The sequence below is a fragment of the Chelonia mydas genome, chromosome 5, assembly GCF_015237465.2.
Source record: "Chelonia mydas isolate rCheMyd1 chromosome 5, rCheMyd1.pri.v2, whole genome shotgun sequence".
Classification (NCBI taxonomy): Eukaryota; Metazoa; Chordata; order Testudines; family Cheloniidae; genus Chelonia; species Chelonia mydas.
Genome location: NC_051245.2, coordinates 24979429 through 25001235, shown reverse-complemented (window position 1 = coordinate 25001235; position 21807 = coordinate 24979429). Strand labels below are relative to the sequence as shown.

The following is a 21807-nucleotide window of genomic DNA, read 5'->3' as shown; positions in this document are numbered from 1 at the left end:
GGGATAACTAGAGCTGGGTGAAAGAACAAAGGAGAAAGAAATAGAAAGTAACATTCTTAGCATTCAGACCAAAAACTAAAGAATTCTTTTAACAGGATGATCATTCATGTGACTGGAGAATTGCTAATATAGTACCTATTTTTAAGAAAGGAGGGAAAAAGTGATCGAGGAAACTACAGACCTGTTAGTTTGACCTCAATTGTATGCAAGGTCTTAGAACAAATTTTGAAAGAAAAAGTAGTTAAGGACATAGAGGTGAATGGAAATTAGGATAAAATACAACATGGTTTTACAAACGGTAGCTTGTGCTAGGATAACCTGATCTCCTTCTTTGAGAAGATAACTGATTTTTTTTAGACAAAGTAAATGCAGAAGATCTAATCTACCTGGATTTTAGTAATGCGTTTGATACAGTTCCATATGGGAAATTATTAGTTAAATTGGAGAAGATGGGGATTAATATGAGAATTGAAAGATGGATGAAGAACTGGTTAAAGGGTTGGCTACAATGGGTCATACTGAAAGGTGAACTGTCAGGCTGGAGGGAAGTTACTAGTGGAGTTCCTCAGGGATCGGTCTTGGGACCAATCTTATTCAATATTTTTATTAATGATCTTGGCACAAAAAGTGAGAGTGTGCTAATAAAATTTGCGGAAGACACAGATTTTGGAGGTATTGCCAATACGAACAGAATACCATACAAGAAGATCTGGATGAACATGAAAACTGGAATAATAGAAATGGGATGACATTTAATAGTGCAAAGTCATCATTTAGGGACTAACAACAAGAATTTTTGCTATAAGCTGGAGATGTATCATTCGGAAGTGACAGGAGGAGAAGGACCTGGGTGTATTGGTTGATCACAGGATGACTATGAGCTGCTAATATGATGCAGCCGTGAAAAAGGCTAATGCAGTCCTAGGATGTATCAGGCTAGGCATTTCCAGTAAAGACAGGGAAGTGTTAATACCATTATATAAGGCACTGGTGAGACCTCATCCAGAATACAGTGTGCAGTTCTGGTCTCCCATGTTTAAGAAAGATGAACTCAAACTGGAACAGGTGCAGAGAAGGACTACTAGGATGATCCAAGGAATGGAAAACCTACCTTATGAGAAAAAAGAAAAGGAGTACTAGTGGCACCTTAGAGACTAACCAATTTATTTGAGCATAAGCTTTCGTGAGCTACAGCTCACTTCATCAGATGCATCCGATGAAGTAAGCTGTAGCTCACAAAAGCTTATGCTCAAATAAATTGGTTAGTCTCTAAGGTGCCATTAGTACTCCTTTTCTTTTTGTGAATACAGACTAACATGGCTGCTACTCTGAAACCTACCTTATGAGAGGAGACCCAAAGAGCTTGGCTTGTTTAGCCTAACAAAACGAAGGCTGAGGGGAAATATGATTGCTTTCTATAAATACATCAGAGGGTAAACACCAGGGAGGGAGAGGAGTTATTTAAGTGCCACTATGGACACAAGAACAAATGTATATAAACTGGCCATCAACAAGTTTAGGCTTGAAATTATATGACAGTTTCTAACCATCAGGGGAGTAAAGTTCTGGAACAGCCTTCCAAGGGGAGCAATAGAGGCAAAAAAACTAACTGGCTTCGAGGCTGAACTTGTTACACTTATTGAGGGGATAGTACGATGAGATTGCTTACAATGGCATGTAGCCAATCTGCAACTACTATTAACAAATGTCCACAACAGCCAGTGATGGGACATTAGATAGGGAGGGCTCTGAGTTACTATAGAGAATTCTTTCCCAGGTGTCTTGCTGGTGGGTCTTGCCCACATGCTCAGGGTCCAACTGATTGCCATATTTGGGGTTGGGAAGGAATTTTCCCCTGGTCAGATTGACAGCAACCTTGGGTTTTTTTCCACCTTCCTCTGCAGCATGGGTCACTTGCAGCTTTAAACTACTATAAACTTCTATAACTTGAAGTCTTTAAATCATGATTTGAAGACTTCAGTAACTCAGCCAGAGGTTATGGGTCAATTACAGGAGTGGGTAGGTGAGGTTCTGTGGCCTGCAATGTGCAAGAAGTCAGACTAGATGATCACGCTGGTCCCTTCTGGCCTCAGTCTAAGAGTCTATATCCATAGATTATAAGGCTAGAAGAGACTATTCTGATCCTCTTATCTGACCTCCTGCGTAACACAGGTCATAGTTTATTCTTGTACTGATCTCAATGAGTTTTGCAAGGAAACTGATTCATATAATTGCTTTATTTTAGAACTTCAGCAAAAAAGGAAGGGAAACTAATTGTTATTAAAATCAAATTTTGGTTCAAAGTCTTACGTAAACATCAGGATGCCCCTCTTGTACTGGACAATACGCTATCAAAGGCAGCCTATAGCAGCTTTGTGGTTAGGAAATGTTCTGAGGATCACAAGACCAGGGCCGTCCCTAGCGATACACAAAGTACGCAACTGCCCTGCCTCTTCCCCATAGCCCCTGCCCCTGCTCTGCCCAAGCCCTGCCTCTTCCCCCCCCCCCCGCTCCACCCCATCACAAGGTCAGCACAGGCTTCCACCTCCTTGTGCCTGTGCTGGCCAGCCAAATAAAGAGTCCCCACACCTTCTTTGGTGCTTCACCCTTGTGTCTCTATTTACAGTGCAACCCTATAGTCCCTTTTATTCCCCCAATAGCTATCCCCATTCAGACCCTTCCCAGGATTTCCTGGCTCCTTGCCTTTGGTGAGGAGACAAAGCTGTAAGCCTCCTATCCCCTCCCAGCCTAGCCTCCTAACTGAGCTTTCTCCAGGGCTTTTATAGCCCTTCCCTTCCTCAGCCCAGCTGCCACTACTTAGCTCAAGTCATTGCTGTGAGCTGGCCCTCGTTAGAGCCTGTAGCTGGGCTCTCTGCTGGCTGCCTGGGTCCCTGCACCTAGCTTCACTACCATAAAGCAGGGCTTAGTCAAGATTTTGGCAGGGCATTCAAAGGGTTTTACCCCTGCCCTGCCAAACACCCCTTCCCACTCCTGCCCTGCCCCAGTCCCACCCCCACTCTCTTGAGGACTGAAGCAGGGCCAGGCCTGCACTCACTGGTGGTGGGAAGTGCAGCAACCCAGCCCCAGCTATGCTGCCAGTGAGTGCTGGGGGGTGGTTTCCCCCAAACTCCCCCCCCCCCCCCCCGCCGCCCGCTGTGGAAGCCTGCATAGGGCCCCAGAATAGCTAGGGATGGCCCTGCACAATACCTCAACTCCTCCCTCTTCCAGAAGAAATTAGGGGCTTAATCATCCCTGGAAATATGAGTGTATTTCTCCCTGTGAGTTACTTTGCTATAATGATAAATGATGGTAAAATAGAAAAGAATATTTTTCTAATCTGTTAATTTATTTTCTCTGAAATAACTTATTCACCAATCCCCACCCACTCTGGTAGGCAACTCATATGACAGGGCATTTCTTCTGTGTATAGGTGTTTTTAAAAACCCTTAACTTTCAAGTGATAAAAACACATTGGGTCGGTTCTTTGCTGTTGAAAATCATCAGCACTCCAGTTGAAGTCAATGGATGACATCAGTTTACACCAGCTGAGGATCTGGAACATTATCTTTAAAGCTCAAGAGGGCATATTTTCAAAGGCACAGATAGAAGTTAGGCACCTAACTGCCCTTCATGAGATTTTTTTCAAGGGCGTGAATATTTTTATTCAGCTTCTGTCAGATGTATTCATTTTGGAGCTAGGTCATCTGAACAGCTCTGACTGCTCCTCAGAGCTCTCTAGGGAAGGACACTACCCAGGTGAGATGAATCAGTGGGCATTCTACTTCCAAAAAAGAATAAGTAGTTTAGAAAAATAACCTTTTAGTGAGCTACATGTACAGCACTCCTCCTGGGGTTTCTGGAGGCACACAGTTGGCCTGGTCTGAGACTGCTGTAATGTTGCTACTCAGCCATCTGCTAGGAAGCACACAGGAATAGAGGCTTTGCAGTACTGTGAGCCACATCTTGCTCAAAGTAGGCATCACAGTGTATCCAGAAAGTGGGAGAGACCATTTCCAATTAGTTTTCAAACGAACTAATTATAGGATATGGATTAACTGTGTAACTTTCCATTTACAGAGAAAGATGTGACTCAATACTTCTCTGCAAATGGAAAGTTCCACTGTTAAACAAACTCCAAGGTTCTTTGACTGAGTCTTTGATTTTTGGCTTATGGGGATTCTAAGGAAGGTTAAGAAACTGAAGTTTAAATCCTTTGCACTGGAACTCAGTTTTCTTTTGGTGTTTTCAGCTTTAAAAAGGTAGGTGTAGGGAAGGGGTGTGTTTGTGTGTGTGACAGAAATATCTGAATATAGATAAAGCTGTGAGAGAAAGAAAGAAAGATGTGCTTTGTTTTGCCTTTCCAGTCAAAGCCTCAATATTTTTTTTATCTCATTTATCACTGTCATTCATCAGCTAGTAGAAGTGCCACTATGTTCAAGTGTCCTGGCTTTTTAAGTGTCTCCTCGAATCTTAATAGGGTCTGGGAACTGAGAAGCAGTGCTGTATAGTTTAGGGGTGATCCAGGGACATGCTTGGATATGCTAAGTAGTGGAGAAACATGGAGACACTTCTGTTTTTCAGTTGTTAAATGCAAAAATTACATGGGCTCACTATTAAGGTTGCAGAGTTAGAATCACAAAGTCAGGAAATAAAAAAATGTGTCAAACAGCAGCATTCACTCAGGTACTTTGTAGTTTATATTCCTGTTTTCTTTTCGTTAAATGTGTGTCTTAATATTACAGTATAATTCTTTGTCCAACATACACCATAAAACATGAATATGGTTGAGTTCCAGTTGCTGTTGGAAACTAGCTTTTCCATTTCCTAACTTTTGTGACTCTAATTGTATGACAGATGTGAATGCAACATTAATTTTTTTGCATTTAATTTCCATGTCCTCTTTACAATTAAATGGGGGTTTGGGAGAAATGACCTACAGCTAATGATGTTAGCATTTCAATTGTCCAAATTAGGATTTGAAGTTCACAATTTATTAAGGTGAGTGTGCTGGGGGATGTGTGAGTTTACAGGGCACTGGCATTTCTGTTTACATGGTGGTAGCTGCATTTTCACAACAACAACAATAAAAGATAAAAATGTAGAGTTTTGCCATTTGTCAGGATCTCACCATTGGCCCATTTCCCACATGGAAATCATTCTACCAGCAACAGAAGCCTCTTGGCTTATCATGCTGGGCAAGGAGACTGGCATAATGGATATGTCACGGAGAGTGCAGGTTTTCATTTGTGGAGCTGGATGAAATATTCATAGTGAAGATTTTTTGTCAAAACTGCCTGTTCTTAGGTTTGTGAAATTCTTGTGAAACAAAAGCAATTTTACTCAAAAATTTCCAAAGATTTCAAATATTGGGTAAACTGGAACTTGGAATTAACTGCATGAGGCTCCTGTTGCTCATTGTACAATTGTGTTGGATTAGAAGTCAGATGGTAATGAGAATGCTTACCATCTCTGTTTCTGTCATGTTCTTCTCTTTATTCCTGAAAAGAGGGGAAAAATTGACTGAAAGAGATGGATTGTGTAGACCCTGAAATGCAAACTCAGAGCACGGAACCTGTCAGCAACAGGGCAGGGACCAACCTGCATGATCCCTAGGATGTAAGTGTGTTCTTGTTTGTATAGTTAATAACTGGGAAGTGAGACTCAGCCAAGTTTATCAGTTCAACTTTTGTTTTCATTTATTTTCTCTCGATTTTTTTCAGTAAACATTGCTTTCCCCTTCATCTAGTCCCTTAGTTCTGCCTTTGGATTTCTTGTCACTGTAACAAACCTCCTGGAGCCTGCTAGCACTGCTGAGAGTGCCGGTTAGAAGAGCTCACTCGAGCAGTGCAAGGCTCTCCTGTCCTGTAGGCCTGATGAACGAGTGACCCAAACTTTGACCCTGTCTCTAGAGTAGCAGTTTTGCCTCTTTTCATTCTTTTTCTTCTTCAACTTTCTTTTATTGTTGCAGACACATGGATTTTAAAAAATGCACAAAGTTGTTTTGCACAAAGATGGAAATAAGGTAACAACATCCTGGAATTGTAAATAAATAGTGGTAAATAGAAATTGCCAGATCCAAGTATAGATTTATTTATTTATTTATTTATTTTATCATATGACCTAAAGAAGTAGGTCCCAGGATCATGATTTTACTTGCAATGATGCTAGGTGATTTGTATAGATGAGTTAAATGCGATGGGTGAACAAGACAAAAAGAAAAATGAATCTCTGTACCTTATCTCTACACATAGAGATCTCACTCCTGAATCTCAACAGCCTCTCCTTACCAATCAGTACTGCAAATATATATCCATGTGGTTTAGCTTTGACTTACAATTTCCATTTTGCCTACATAACAGACAAAACTTTGTCTGCTCAACTGATGTGAAGTTCTGTTGAAATCAAGATGGATTGGACCTGACTTTCTATTGCCCTGCATTTTGTGTACTCCATTTACACTAGCGGAATGGGAGTCCAAAATGGATATAAAATGCTACTAACTCTGAATGGGTAGTGTTTTACACCTACTTTACGCTAGTGTGAATGATTACATAAGATAAAGCACAATGGAGAATCAGGTGCATCGTGCCTTCGATCTGTACTTTCTGAAAAGTTAAAAGCACAGAGTAAATCAAAGCTGTGGTTTTGTAATTGATGAGATTTTTCTTTACTTTTGCACAAGTTCAAAGGCCTTCTCTCAGAATTCTTCTGCATGCTATATCCCCAACTCCTTCAGTTGGCTCAAATGAGAGTTCCATGGAAAGGGTTTGCAGAAATAAAATTGAAGGATTACAAATCCCCCTCCAGAATGATGCATCTGCTGAATTGTTTTTAATGGAACTCTATATTACTTTTTTTTAAATTTACCTAGTGCTTTGGATTCAAGGCACTGGATTTTTTTAAGTAGCTACAAAGTACGCGCAGCTCTTCAGAAATGTATTAATACTTCTTTCCTTGGTTTCTGTTTGATGTTCAAATGTTTTTGCAGACTGTTTTTTCTGTGGCATTGAATGATTTGTTGAATGTTTGCTAATGAAGCACGTTAAAATGTTGATAACTAATATACATATTTGGTTTGCCACCATTCATGAGAATTTTAAAACTAAGGCCAAAATACTTGGACTTTCAGACAAAAGTGGACAGATAGTTCTGTGCATAGATTGGTGGTTGGATATGGCCCTAAACAAATTTGTTAGGAGAATGTTACATTTGTAAAAGGCTAGTAGCATTTGCCTGAAACGCCACACCCTGTTAGTAGGAATTGGTCTGCTACAAAAGGTTTAAGTGGGTTTCGTTGACTCTTTGGCAGGTGGCTATTACCTGACCCAGAAACAGTATATAAAGGGAAGTGAGAGAGGATCTAGGGTATGGGCTGAGCAATCATGACATAGGAACCCTAGACACAGCCAAGCCTTGTAGAAGTCTTAAGTTGAACTTTATCTTATTGACTTCTTTTTTAACAAAGCCAAGCCCCAGGAAGGGGGTTATTTGTTGAGTTTGCACAGTGTGGCATCTAATTGTGTTTTGGGTTATTAAGATGTTCTCTTAAATTATGCAACATAATAATACATAGCTCTTAAATAGTACTTTCCATTGATAGGTCTCAAATCACTTTAGAAAAGAGGTAAGTGTATCTCCATTTTACAGATGGGGAAACTGAAACATAAAGAGATGAAATAAGTTGCCCAAGACCACCCAGCAAGCTAGCAGCAGAGCTGGGAGTAGATCCTGGGTCTCCTGAATAGAGCTGGTCAAGAATCTTCTGATGAAATTGTTTTTCATAGGAAGATACCAATTTGTCAAAACCAGAAATGGTATAGTGTTGACAGACTTCCTCCCAAACCTGCCTGGCTTCCTGCCAGCTTGCTTGGAGCGTTCCTGGGGACCCCAGGCTTCCAGGGTCCATGGATCTGAGGTAGCTTTGCCTTGCCTACTGCTGCAAAGTCAGGGACCACAGAGCTTCCAGGCTCCTTGCTGTGAAGCCAGCAGCCTAGAAACCCTGAGATCCCCAGCACCAGCCAGGGTTCCAGGTTCTCCACTCTGTATGACAGGGAACTCTCCACAATCCCACCCTGGGTTTTCTGGGATGAAGGCAGCTGGCTGCTCCATTTTGTTTTGAAAATATTGAACCAAAAGGGCAGGGGGAGGTGTCCCAACACTAAAAATGTCAAAATTTTCTTTCTACAGGAAATTTTGAAAATTAGTTATTTATTTCCAAATACGAGCAAACACTTTTTTTTTTTTTTAAATATCAGAATTTCTTGTGGGCTGGAAACTAAGTTTCGAACAGCTCTGGTCCTCTTTTTTAGTCCATTTTCTGTTCACTAGGTTACACTGCCATAATTTGTACAATTTCAAAACTCATAGTAGAAGCCGTAATGATGGTAATAAATCATGAACAGACACAGCTGATGCACTTAGCATTCGAGTTCTGTTGCCTGAAGAGTCCTTCCTGACAGTGTCAGCTCTTCTGGGCTCACTGACTGGATTGTGGAATTGACCACACAATAATTACAGAACCAGATAAAGTAGCTAAATATGTAGAATTAAAAGTTGTTATATTGTGTTGTTTTTTCTGATGTCCAGCATGTCCTTCCATCCTTGATCACAAAAAAAATTGGTGTTTAGAATAGCAGAGAATGTTGTCAAAATATGGCAATTTGAAGGAATGATATTTCAGGATGTCTGGTCAAATTCAGCCCTGATGTAATTAGGGGGAAACTCACTTAAAGTCAAAAGAGTTGTGCCAAGTGAACTGATCTGAATTGACTTGTAGATTTGAAGAACTAAAGCTAAAGACCTGAATCCAGGCTTAGTTAGCTAAACAAGTTGTTTGATTTTTTTCCCCAAGGCTGCTGAACACCTAAAGTTTCTATTGATTTAATTGATAACTGTGGGTACATGCTTAGCACCTCTGAAAACTAGATCTCAGATATTTCTGTGCTTTGGTCTCAATATAGGTGCCTAACTTTTGTCCAAAATTTTCAAAAGGATCCCAACCCAGCCCCTAAATTTGCAACTGCACCTTGCACTGACAGTTACTTGTGCATACAATTTAGTAGCTTCTATAACCCAGGGAAGTACTTTAAATACACAAATGAGGGATGCTGCATGTATATACTTGCAGCCACGTATTGAGAAATTAAAATCTTTGAAAAACTGTGGCCCTAAAATGAAACACACATGCCCCAAACTCTTTCACACTAATAAAAGAATACTAATAATGGATTGTATTTCTATAGTGTCTTTCATATGAAGCCTCAGAGTGCTTAGCAAGGTGATACCTTAACTGATATAAAATTCATCCTGATTGGGTAGTGTCTCTCCATCTCAAATGGCAGCACTGGAATAGAAAGCAATTGTATACGTCCTGCATGAGCAAGATGCCTGGGAAGCGTAGTCAGTCAGTGACAGTCCTAAGGGTTCAGTCAGTTCAGCTTCTAGATCTGTTTACCACTTGTATTGGCAAAATGCCAATAGGCCTCCAAATCTGTAGCAACCACTAGCTCTCGTTTTGCATCATGTATATGTGTTTGTCCTGGAATCCCAGAGGGCAGATTAAAGCAGCAGCTCCTGTGACTCTCTCCAGTTGGTAGTGCCAAATACTGCCCTCTCTGCTTTCAACAGGCTTCCTCAAGCCTTTTGCCTCCCTACAGCCTCTGGCATGCTGCTGTGCTAAGTGACCCAGGGCCAGCAGGGCTCAGAGCCTATCTCTCTTCCTCCTACGTGACTTTGCCCATGTTCGGAAATATATCCTGTTTCAAGCCCTGGGGCTGCTGCCTGTATCCAGTAAATCGGCTTTCCTTGTGTGCTCAGGCAGTAACTGGAGATGGCAGTAATGTGCATTTTCCTTCCACAAACCCCTCCTCCTCCTCCTTTTCCCCATTCAATGCCTGACTGTGTTGTAATCCCTAGCTGTAGTCTTCTTGGCCCTTGGGGGCAGATGGAATGAGAACATGTTGTAAGTGTTAGTGATTTATCAGGCACAGATTGTTACCCATCTGAGCTTTCCCTCCATTCCAGCTGCCCTGCCACATAGTTAAACAGACAAGCATGTCACAGAGCTGGCACACGGACATGGCCTATATTCCCCCTCTTAAATCAGGGATTGGGATTGGGAAAAAAGTGTAGGAGGAGGGGGAAGAACTGGTCAAATCCATCACTACACAGGGTCTGCACTGAGAGGAGAGTGCATACAGGATTATAGGAAGTTATTGACAGTAGACAGTAACCACAGGAGCAAACTACACTGCAACCAGCCTGATACAAATGCCTGGGCGGATGGTTGGGACACATGTTGCTTGGAACTAGAGAGGGGTTTAAACCAAAACTTCAGATACAAACTTTGGTGGTTTGGATCTAGAAAACTGAACAATTTTATCTTGGCTGCAGGGTGGCGTTATTGTTGATCTTACATCATGTAGGAATGACAGAATATTATGTTGCTATATGATATAAAAATTTTGAGCTTATAAAGTGTTGGTGTTATAAGAGCACCCAGAGCATGGGAAAGATGCCTGTTGGCTGACTGATTAATATCTCTGCAAATAAAATTTTAAAAAAGGACTTTCACATTAACTAGTAAATTACTCTGCACATAAAGATGGCAGAATGTGGCCCTGAATAAACAAATAAAAAGTGAGAGCATCATGTTGACATACACCAAATCTGCCCTGTTCTCTGAAACCTCTTTGTGTTGTCCTGCACCAATGAGGAAGAGGTCAACAGGGGTGGTGCTAATGACCACAAGCCTCACATTGCCACTTCTGCAATCCTTTGTTTGAACACTTTTAGCATATGCTTAGTTTTGTTATAACTGAATGTTACTAAATTGTTATAGCTACACGTAAGTTATAAGTTCTTTGGGCCAAGGATCGTGATTATTTTGTCTGGAAAGCACTTGGTATTATTTGGGTGCTGTAGAAATAATTAATTTAATTTGTTATATAATTAAAAGGCTATAGTGCAATTAACTTCTTTGTTCCTCAGTTTTATTTTATATTTCTCTTCCATGTTGTTTCTTTACATTATTTGGTTCTGTTAAGTGGAACAGTAAAGAGATTCCTTTTTTCTTTTTAAATTCAGGAAAAGTGATGGCTCTCTGCCTTTGCAGAGGAAAAAAGCACGAGGGCTAAGGGCCTGATCACTTTGGGTAAAAATCCACCCCTATGCAGAGGGCAAGCACAAAGCCCCCTTATGAGGATTTGTGTGGGCCTTTGGTGCATAGTTTTCATGCTGGCCTTCTACACGGGGTAGATTTCCCCCTGTGTCCTATGTTCATACATTCCAAGGCCAGGAGGGACCATTGTGGTAACCTAATCTGACCTCTTCTATAACGGAGGCCTTAGAACTTCCCCCAAATCATTCCTTTTGAACTAGGGTATATCTTTTAAAATAAATCCAATCTTCATTTTAAAAACTGCCAGTGACAGAGAATCCACCATGACCCTTAGTACATTGTTCCAATAGTTAATTGTCCTCACTGTTAAAGATTTACACCTTGTTTCCAGTCTGAATTTGTCTAGCTTCAACTTCCAGTCATTGGGTTGTGTTATACCTTTGACTGCTAGATTGAAGAGTCCATTATCAAATGTGTTCTCCAAGTAGGTACTTATAGACTGTGATCAAGTCACCCTTTAACTTTCTCTTTAAGGTAAATAGCTTGAGTTCCTTTAGTCTGTCACTATATGGCATGTTTTCTACTCCTTTAATCATTCCCAGGCCTCTTCTCTGAACCCTCTCCAATTTACCAACACCCTTCTTGAATTGTGGGCGTCAGAACTGGACATGGTATTCCTAGTGGTTGCACCCATGCCAAATACAGAGGTAAAATAAACTCTCTACTTCTCCTTGAGATTCCCCTTCTATGCATCCAAGGATTGCATAAGGGCTTTTTGGCCACAGCACTGGGAGCTCATGCTCAGCTGACTAGCCACCATGACACCCCTCCCCAAAACTTTTTCAGAGATACTGCTTCCCTGAATAGAGTCCCCAGTGCTGTAAGTATGGCTATATTCTTTGTTTCTAAAATGTGTACATTTATATTTAGCCATATTAAAATGCATGTTGTTTGCATGTGCCCAGTTTTCCAAATGATCCAGAGCTCTCTGTATCAGTGACCTGTAGTCTTCATTATTTACCCTCCTCCAACCTTTGTGTTGTCTGCAAACTCTATCAGTGATTATTTTATGCGGATACAAATGATAAACAGTGCAGGGCTGATCCACTGATACCTCTGTGCCCCCGTAGAAGCACACTGATTCCATCAGTTAACCAGTTTTTAATCAATTTAATGTGTGCCATGTTAATTTTGTCATTCTAACTTTACAATCAAAATATCCTGTTTTACCAAGTCAAAAACCTATCAGATGTTTAAGTATATTACATCAACACTATTACCTTTATCAATCTTGTAATCTCATAAAAATCAAGTTAGTTTGACAGGATCTATTTTCCATAAATCTAACTTGATTGGCATTTCTAATTCTTTATTAGTGAAGTCCTGCGTCAGCTGCTCCATGCTCTAAGCTGGAATCGATGTCCAATTGCCAAACCTATCTGTTATAATGCTAAGGCTATAATACTATTTAAAAACATCCTTCTCTGCTGAGTTATTTCTAATAGTGGTGTTGAATGTTTTAAAAATTAAACTGAAATGAAAGGTGATCTGCACATCTAAAAAATCCAAAATAAATATGAGCCTCCCCCAGCCAGAGCTCTCAAATGTACAGAATTTGCATGATTGTCCATCTTTCATGCGAATCAGGGAGGCTGGTCTGGCGCACTGCCAAAGCAGGCATCATGCTATGGACAAGAGAGCTCCTCTTCATCTACATACATTGTAGCCTAGTTAAAAGTGCATTAAGCTAGAGACCATCAGTTCTAGTCTCATCTCTATTGACTCCTGTTTATATGTCTGTACCTTCAGTCATTATGATTAAAAGCAAGGCCTCATACCTTACCCTAGAAGCCATTATAATTTCTCCATTTTACAAATAAGTGAAAGGTAGCACAAGATTACTTCAAGAAGAACTGGGAACTTAATATGGCAAACCCCAAATTTATCTGCATAGCACACTGACCTTCAGAATGAATGTGCCAAATCCACTGGCTTGGTTCTCCTGTCTCTAGCCACTGTTCTTGCTACTAGATTAAAATCCCGTTCTAGAGCCAGGAATAGAGAACCCAAGATCTGATCTCTAACACTGTACAGATGTCTAGCAAAGAATTATGTAACCACTGGTAACATGCGTGTCACATCCTTCTCTAGGGGTTGTTCCAAATAAAGAATAACAGTTATTCCTTTAGATCAGGTGATAGGGGATCTGAGTTGTATATCTGTAGGTTGGGGGGAGGATGTTACACCTACTGATGAACTATGAGTGTGTGTGTGTGGGGGGGGTCCTTGTGGATGTAAATGGTGGACATCTTCTTTCTTTCTTAAAAAAAGATTTATTACATTCACACAGTGGAAAAAATATTCTTAAAACTTGTTTTGATTGTTTTTAGCTATCTTTCAATTATGGCGCAATGCACAACAAAACACAGGTGGTCCATGTTTAGTTCGTTGTGACACATTTTCATTGCTTGTGTCACATGTTGCCATGTTTAGAGGTTGAGAGAGATGCCCCATAGGTCATCAGCAGAGATTAAACCAAGGATTTTCAGCACCAAATTACAGCCCTCTGCCACTTGAATTAAAAGAGCAACTGCATTTGTTGGTAGCAGTAGTAGATTCTTATTCTCTGTTGGAACAAGTCACTAGAGGCGGATTCAACACATGCAACCAGGGTGTTAAAGTAAGATTTTTGTTGTTGTTGAATAGATAACATAACCAGGTTATGAGGGCATTCTACCCATTAACTTCAACTGAGGTTGTGTAGGCTTACTAAGGGTAGCATTCAGCTCATTAATTGTCTGGTCCAAAGCCTATTGAAGTCCGTGTGAAATCTTTACTGGGGTTTGCATAAATCCCTCAATGTTGACTTCTATACAGAAAGTTGTTTACTCGGAATGGCACAGCTGGGTATGAATGCTGTCTGCCAGCATTGTAGAGTAGCTTCTTTGGAAATCACTTTTATAAAGTATGTTACAAAACAGACTTTGAGCATATAACACATAATTACAAACAAGTTTGTATCTGGCAAATTGTTCAGAGTGAGGAAACGCACAATGTTTAGTTTGCATTATATCAAAATTAATAATAGAGCTGTTTGAGTAATATTTGTTAAATTAAGACTTCTGTGGGTAAAATATTCAACCAGGAGGTGCTGGGAGGGACGGGGAGGAGCAGGGATGGGGCACGCTTGGGGGTGGGGGGTGGGAAGAGGTAGGACGAGGCGGAGCAAGGGTATGAAGAGGCAGGGTGGAGATGGGACCTTGGGGGAAAGGGTGGAGTGGGTGGCGGGGGCGGGAAGAGGCAGGGTAGGGTGGGGATTTGGGGGAGTGGGGACGGAGCGGGGATGGGAAGAGGCGGGGAGGGGATGGGCTTGGAGTGGAGCTGGGGGTTGAGCACTCCCCCGGGTAGAGAGGAAGTCCGCGCCTATGAGGAGGGATATTCAGATTTGGGGTTTGGGTTTATGACCTTTTCTATATTCAATTTTAACATGAAGTTTATGAAAACTACATAAAATAAGTTGTATAAGAAACAAACCTCTAGCCTTTCAATAGTCTGCCTTCAAGGAATGCTGTTAAATCATGCTTCTAGAGCATTCTTAACAAAACAGTCTGCAATCATGGTACATGAACTCTGACTGCGCCATCTAGCCATTTGCTGCTTCTGTTAAACGTGACCTGCAGAAAAATTGGACTTATGCTATATTTTGTTTCTTTATGATAGATTTAAAAAAAATACCCATTATGTGAAATACATTAGAAATGCAGGTATCTGTCTTGACTATAAGGTTCTATGCTGAATGATATCACATGACTGGTGACAGCACAAGAGATAACAGATAAGCTGAGTTGGCTCACAAAATTCTCATTAAAGTCAAGGACTACACAACAGCTTTTTATTGTAATACAGCATCACTGATGACTTTTCATTTCATTATAAATTCAAAACTCATTAAAGGAAACATGTTTTGTGCCATTCCTCACAGTGTGTGGATAAATCCAGGGCCAGAATCTGGAAACCACCCCAGGTTATATGAGTTCCCACAATCTAGACCATGAACATCTCCTCTTCTTCGGGCATCACATCATTCACTATAATCTGCTGTCAGGTGTCAGGGTGCATGGGGGAGCACACATAACATTCAAATACCACTGTTTATTTACCTCTGCTAGGAAATAATTAACCATTATCAATCCCATTTTTGCTCAACTCACATATTGCATCATACAAATATCAGAAAACAGCCTAATGAACTATGAGTGTATGTGGGGCAGTCCCTGTGGGTGTAACTCTGGACCGTCTTCTGTCTGCTGAATAACCTGAATAGCCCCAATATCCTTCCTTCCCTCTCCCTCACAATCTTTCTGCTGTCGTCCCCCTCCCAGTTCTGTCCTCCTCTTTCTCCCCTGCGGTTTTCCTTCTTCCCACTCCATCCCTTTCTTTTATTTACTGTTTTCGCCTGTCAGTTCCCTCCCCCGCACTGTATAATATTTCTATGATGCAATATGTGAATTTAGCAATGAAATAAAATAAAAGCAATAGAACTAACAAGCTGTGTGCCAGGTCACTCTGATCCCTTTGCCTTTCACCCACCCTTTTGTTTGTTTTTTGTCTTTTTGGATTGTAAAATCCAAAAAAGGCTTTCAAGCATGCCTCTTTGGTGCCTCTTTAGCTTGCTTTGTGTTTGTGTGGCGCCTAGCATAGTGGGGGTCCCAATCCCAACTGAAGCCTTTGGAACCTATTGCAATATTCATCATAATGGTCAAGCAGTAAGAAGAGGTTGGCAGAGAGAGAGATAGAGGTTGACAATGAACACGCAAACAACTGAGAAGCAGAGCACACAATGTCTGAATTTACCCTTTGTTACACCCTGTCGATTTAGAGTGGCACAGGTATAACTGAGGGCAAATTTGGCAGACTAATTTTTAGCAATACAGAAGAGAACACAAAAACTACAGGCCAAGTACAGTCAGTTTGACATTGACATTCTGGGGTTATTACATTTTCTCCAGTGTGAAATTACCTTTCTAACTGTAAATGAGTTATATTCTACTTTCATCAGGAACCATAACATTCAAAAACCCGTAGGAGAACACTTCAATCTCCCTGGTCCCTCAATAACAGACCTAAAAGTGGCAATTCATCAACAAAAAAACTTCAAAACCAGACTCCAACGTGAAACTGCAGAACTGGAATTAATTTGCAAACTGGACACCATCACATTAGGCCTGAATAAAGACTGGGAGTGGTTGGGTCATTACAAAACCTAAACCTAATTTCCCCAATAGTAATTTCCCCCTACTGTTACTCACACCTTCTTGTCAACTGTCTTTAATAGGCCACTCTCATTACCACTTCAAAAGTTATTTTTCCTCCCTTGGTATCCTGTTGTTAATCGATTGACTCATTAGACTGACCTCACACTTGGTAATGCAACTCACATCTTTTCATGTATTTATACCTGCTCCCGTGTTTTCCACTCCATGCATCTGATGAAGTGGGTTCTAGCCCATGAAAGCTTATGCCCAAATAAATTTGTTAGTCTCTAAGGTGCCACAAGAACTCCTCATTGTTTTTGCTGATACAGACTAACACGGCTACCACTCTGAAACCTATAAACAAATACATTTGTAATGAAATATGACACCGTAGAGAATCCTGCCTGCGTTGGATTTTTTTTACACTTGAAACTCAGCACAGGTTCATTGAAAGCTTTCCTAAATTTGTGATTCTTCTGAGCAAACTTGGGTCCAATTTTAAATGAATCTGGGACCATTTATAGTTTTACATCAAAATCAGGTGCAATTCTTGGCTTTGCCTGATTGCAACAAGACACTGTTTCACCTGAGTTTGGCTTTGAAACATGTAGGGGTTTTTTTAACCAAAATCTCAATTATCAAAATGTAATTATGGACGAATGAATTGATGTCACCTCAGGACAGGATGCAGAGTTTAAGTTTCTTGACACCTTAAATGACTGCTTCTTGGAGCAGCTGGTCCTGGAACCCAGCAGAGGAGAGGCAATTCTTGATTTATTCCTAAGTGGAGCACAGGATCTGGTCCAAGAGGTGATATAGCTGGACTGCTTGGTAATAGGGACCATAATATAATTACATTTAATATCCCTGGGGCAGGAAAAACACCACAGTGGCCCAACACTGTGGCATTTAATTTCAGAAAGGGGAACTACACAAAAATGAGGAGGTTAGTTAAACAGAAATTAAAGGGTACAGTGCCAAAAGTGAAATCTCTGCAAGCTGCATGGAAACTTTTTAAAGACACCATAATCTAGGCTCAACTTAAATGTATACCCCAAATTAAAAAAACATAGTAAGAGAACCAAAAAAGAGCCACCGTGGCTAAACAACAAAGTAAAAGAAGCAGTGAGAGGCAAAAAGGCATCCTTTAAAAGGTGGAAGTTAAATCCTAGCGAGAAAAATAGAAAGGAGCATAAACACTGGCAAATGAAGTGTAAAAATACAATTAGGAAGGCCCCAAAAGAATCTGAGGAACAGTTAGCCAAAGGTTCAAAAAATAATAGCAATTTTTTTTAAGTACATCAGAAGCAGGAAGCCTGCTGAACCATCAGTGGGGCCACTGGACGATCGAGGTGCTAAAGGAGCACTCAAGGATGATAAGGCCATTGCGGAGAAAGTAAATGAATTCTTTGCATCAGTCTTCACGACTGAGGATGTGAGGGAGATTCCCAAACCTGAGCCGTTCTTTTTAGGTGACAGATCTGAGGAACTGGCCCAGATTGAGATATCATTAGAGGAGGTTTTGGAACAAATTGATAAATTAAACAACAATAAGTCACCAGAACCAGATGGTATTCACCCAAGAGTTCTGAAGGAACTCAAATGTGAAATTGCAGAACTATAAACTGTAATCTGTAACCTATCATTTAAATCAGCTTCTGTACCAGATGACTGGAGGATAGCTAATTTGACACCATTTTTTAAAAAGGGCTCCAGAGGTGATCCCGGCAATTACAGGCCTGTAAGCCTCACTTCACTACCGGGCAAACTGGTTGAAACTATAGTAAAGAACAATATTGTCAGACATATAGATGAACATAATTTGTTGAGGAAGAGTCAACATGGTTTTAGTAAAGGGAAATCATGCCTCACCAATCTACCAAAATTCTTTAAGGGGGTCAACAAGCATGTCGACCAAGGGGATCCAGTGGATATAGTGTACTTAGATTTTCAGAAAGCTTTTGACAAGGACCTTCACCAAAGGCTCTTACACAAAGTACGCTGTCATGGGATAAGAGGGAAGGCGCTCTCATGGATTGGTAACTGGTTAAAAGATAGGTATAAATGGTCAGTTTTCAGAAGGGAGATAGGTAAATAGTGGTGTCCCCCAGGGGTTTGTTCTGGGACCAGTCCTATTCAACATATTCATAAATGATCTAGAAAAGGGGGTAAACAGTGAGGTGGCAAAATTTGTAGATGATACAAAATTACGAAAGATAGTTAAGACCCAGGCAGACTGCAAAGAACTACAAAAGGATCTCTCAAAACTGGGTGACTAGGCAACAAAATGGCAGATGAAATTTAATGTTGATAAATGCAAAGTAATGCACATTGGAAAGCATAATCCCAACTATACATATAAAATGATGGGGTCTAAATTAGCTGTTACTACTCAAGAAAGAGATCTTGGAGTCCTGGTGGATAGTTCTCTGAAAACATCATCTCAATGTGCAGCAGAACTCAAAAAAGCAAACAGAACGCTGGAAATAATTAAGAAATGTATAGATAATAAAACAGAAAATATCATGTTGCCTCTATATAAATCCATGGTACGCCCATATCTTGAATACTATGTGCAGATGTGGTCACCATCGGCACCAACTTTTCCCGGCGCCGGTGGGTGCTCACCCCTGCCCCACCCCTGCCCCGCCCCCATTCCAACCCCTTCCCCAAAGTCCCCGCCCCAACTCTGCCACCTCCCAGCCCCTATTGGACTCCTTCCCCAAATCCCCGTCCCAGCCCCTCCTCTTCCCCCGAGCGCGCCTCATTGCCCCTCATCTCCCCTCCCTCCCAGCACTTGCTACCACGAAACACAAGTACTGGGAGCTAGGTGGAGAAGCGAGACGTGGCGCGCTCACGGGAGGAGGTGGAAGCAGAGCGGAGGTGGAGGTGAGCTGGGGTGAGGCAGGTAGCTGTCAGTGAGTGCAGAGCACCCACCAATTTTTCCTCGTGGGTGCTCCAGCCCCGGAGCACCCCCACGGAGTCGGCGCCTATGGTGGTTGCCGCATCTCAAAAAAGATATATTGGAATTGGAAAAGGTTCAGAAAAGGACAACAAAAATGATTGGGGTATGGAAAGGCTTCCGTATGAGGAGAGATTAATAAGACTGGGATTTTTCAGCTTGGAAAAGAGACATCTAAGGAGAGGTCTATAAAATCATGACTGGTGTAGAGAAAGTAGATAAGGAAGTGTTGTTTACTACTTCTCATAACACACAAACTAGGGGTTACCAAATGAAATTAATAGGCAGCAGGTTTAGAACAAATAAAAGGAAGTATTTCTTCACACAATGCACAGTCAACCTGTGGAACTCCTTGCCAGAGAATGTTGTGAAGGCCAAGACCATAACGGGGTTCAAAAAAGAACTAGATAAATACATAGAGGATAGGTCCATCAATGGCTATTAGCCAGGATGAGCAGGGATGGTATCCCTATCCTCTGTTTGCCAGAAGCTGGGAATGAGCGACAGGGGATGGATCACTTGATGATTACCTGTTCTGTTCATTCCCTCTGTGGTACCTGGCACTGGCCACTCTTGGAAGACAAGATACTGGGCTAGATGGACCTTTGGTCTGACCCAGTAGGGCTGTCTTTATGACGTGGTTTGGAACTGAAGAAAGTGTTTTCCCAAACTAGTAATGGGCCCAATCCACAAAGTTCATAGCTGGATTTGTATCTGGAGCCCCAAACTTTTCCGATGCTTTGGGATGCTTGGATTCAAGATTTCAGTTCAAGCCCATCTCTAGTGCCAACACTGGTAAAGAAAATCCCTCACACTGCACCCAACTGTAAGAATGGACACTTTTATTTTACTTGGCCGAATTTAGTATTTGTATATTAGTACATTATTTACATAATTGTTTGAACTGGGGTTTACAATCATTGCATACATTGGGGAAGACTGTTTATAAAGCAACTGAAATGTGCAGAGCAAGAGCTGAACTGACACTGAGGGAGGAACAGAATGTTCAGAATCATAAGGGATGACCTCATAAAAGTTTAGAAGCTCTGCATGACCTCAGCTGCCCTGCAAAACCTTAATTGATTTCAGAATTCAGAATGATATTACTCTTTCTTCTTAGAGACTATAGTAGTTTCCTATGACCATTTTTTCAAAAGAAGACACTAACGTTGGGTGTCCAGTTTGAGACACCATCCTTAGGCCTAATTTTCAGAAGTACTGAGCACCCACATCTCCATTTGACGTCATTAGGAGCTGATGTCTCAGATTGAACATCCTGACAACTAAGGCACACAAAAACTAACTAGTTCAATCAATCTTCTAATCTGAACTGCTAACATTGAGCTAAAGGTAAATAATAATCCCTCACTCTCACAAAGTGTTTTTCATCAGTAGATCTACAAGCATTTTACAAAGGTCAGTATCATTATTCTCATTTTACAGATGGGGAAAATGAGGCACAGAGAGGTGAAGTGACTTGTCCAAGGTCACACAGCAGACCAGTGGCAGAGCTAGGAAAAGAATGCAAGTCCCAGTCAGTGCTCTGTCCAGTAGGCCACATTGCCTTCACTGTTGAACTGTGACTGCATTGCTATTAAGTGAGGTTTTCAATTGAGCTAAATTAGAAAAACTCTCCTATGAAGAGAGATTGAAAAGATCAGAATTGTTTACCATAGAGAGGACATGGCAAAAGTATACAAAATAATGAATGGTATAATAGGTAAGGTAGATTAGGAGCTTCTGTTTCCCCTGTCTCATAACAGAAACAAGGGGACATTCGAGGAAACTGAGAAGTGGCAGATCCAAACTGCTAAAAAAGAAACAGTTTATCATATAACTCATAATTAGATTGTGGACCTTGTTGCAACAGGATGTCACTGAGGCCAAGAATTTAGCAAGGGTCAAAGAAGGATTGAACATTTACATGTATAACAAGAATATCCAGTAATAATGGTTAATGTTAACAAAAAAAGTACTGGAAATCTCATGTTTCAGATTCTAGCTATTAGGGATTCGGATAAAACCTTTGTGTGTGTGGGGGGAGGGGGAAGGGCAGATTACCCCACATTTACCTGCTGTTTGTTTTCTTGCACCTTCCTCTGAAGAATCTGGTGCTGGCCACTGTCAGAGACAGGGCACTGGACTAACTGGACCATGGATCTGAGCCAGTCTGGCAATTTCTGTGTTTCTGTGGTCTCTTACAAATGGACAAGGTTAAAAAAAAAAAAAAGAGATGGGAAGTAAGTTAGTGTACAGTGAGGTTACTCCATGCCACATGGGAAGTATACAGGGTATTGACCCCAATACAGATCATCAGCAGGACCTTCCGTACTAAAGCACAGACCTCTACCACTGGCACTAAAAGAGTAACTCTCTTAGTTAGCAGTTATTCTTTATGTGATCTAGCCACTAGCAGGGGACACAACCCAGACTTTACAAATGAGTTGCATAGTGTATTTTGAAGGAGCAGG

The 21807-nt window shown here is 41.1% G+C and overlaps 1 protein-coding gene across 2 annotated transcripts in view; it reads left to right on the top strand.

Annotated features, from left to right (window-relative positions):
* The first annotated feature begins 4079 nt into the window (after window positions 1-4079).
* The window catches only part of RANBP3L (RAN binding protein 3 like), a 77026-nt gene continuing 59298 nt past the window's right edge, over window positions 4080-21807 (top strand). Inside the window, exon 1 of one of the 2 annotated variants that reach the window (XM_043546816.1) lies at window positions 4080-4259. In XM_043546816.1, coding sequence (XP_043402751.1) covers window positions 4171-4259 — 89 coding nt within the window. In that variant the 5' untranslated portion in view covers window positions 4080-4170. The remainder of the gene's footprint in view (window positions 4260-21807) is intronic. The other variant, XR_005225959.2, reaches the window with a different exon arrangement.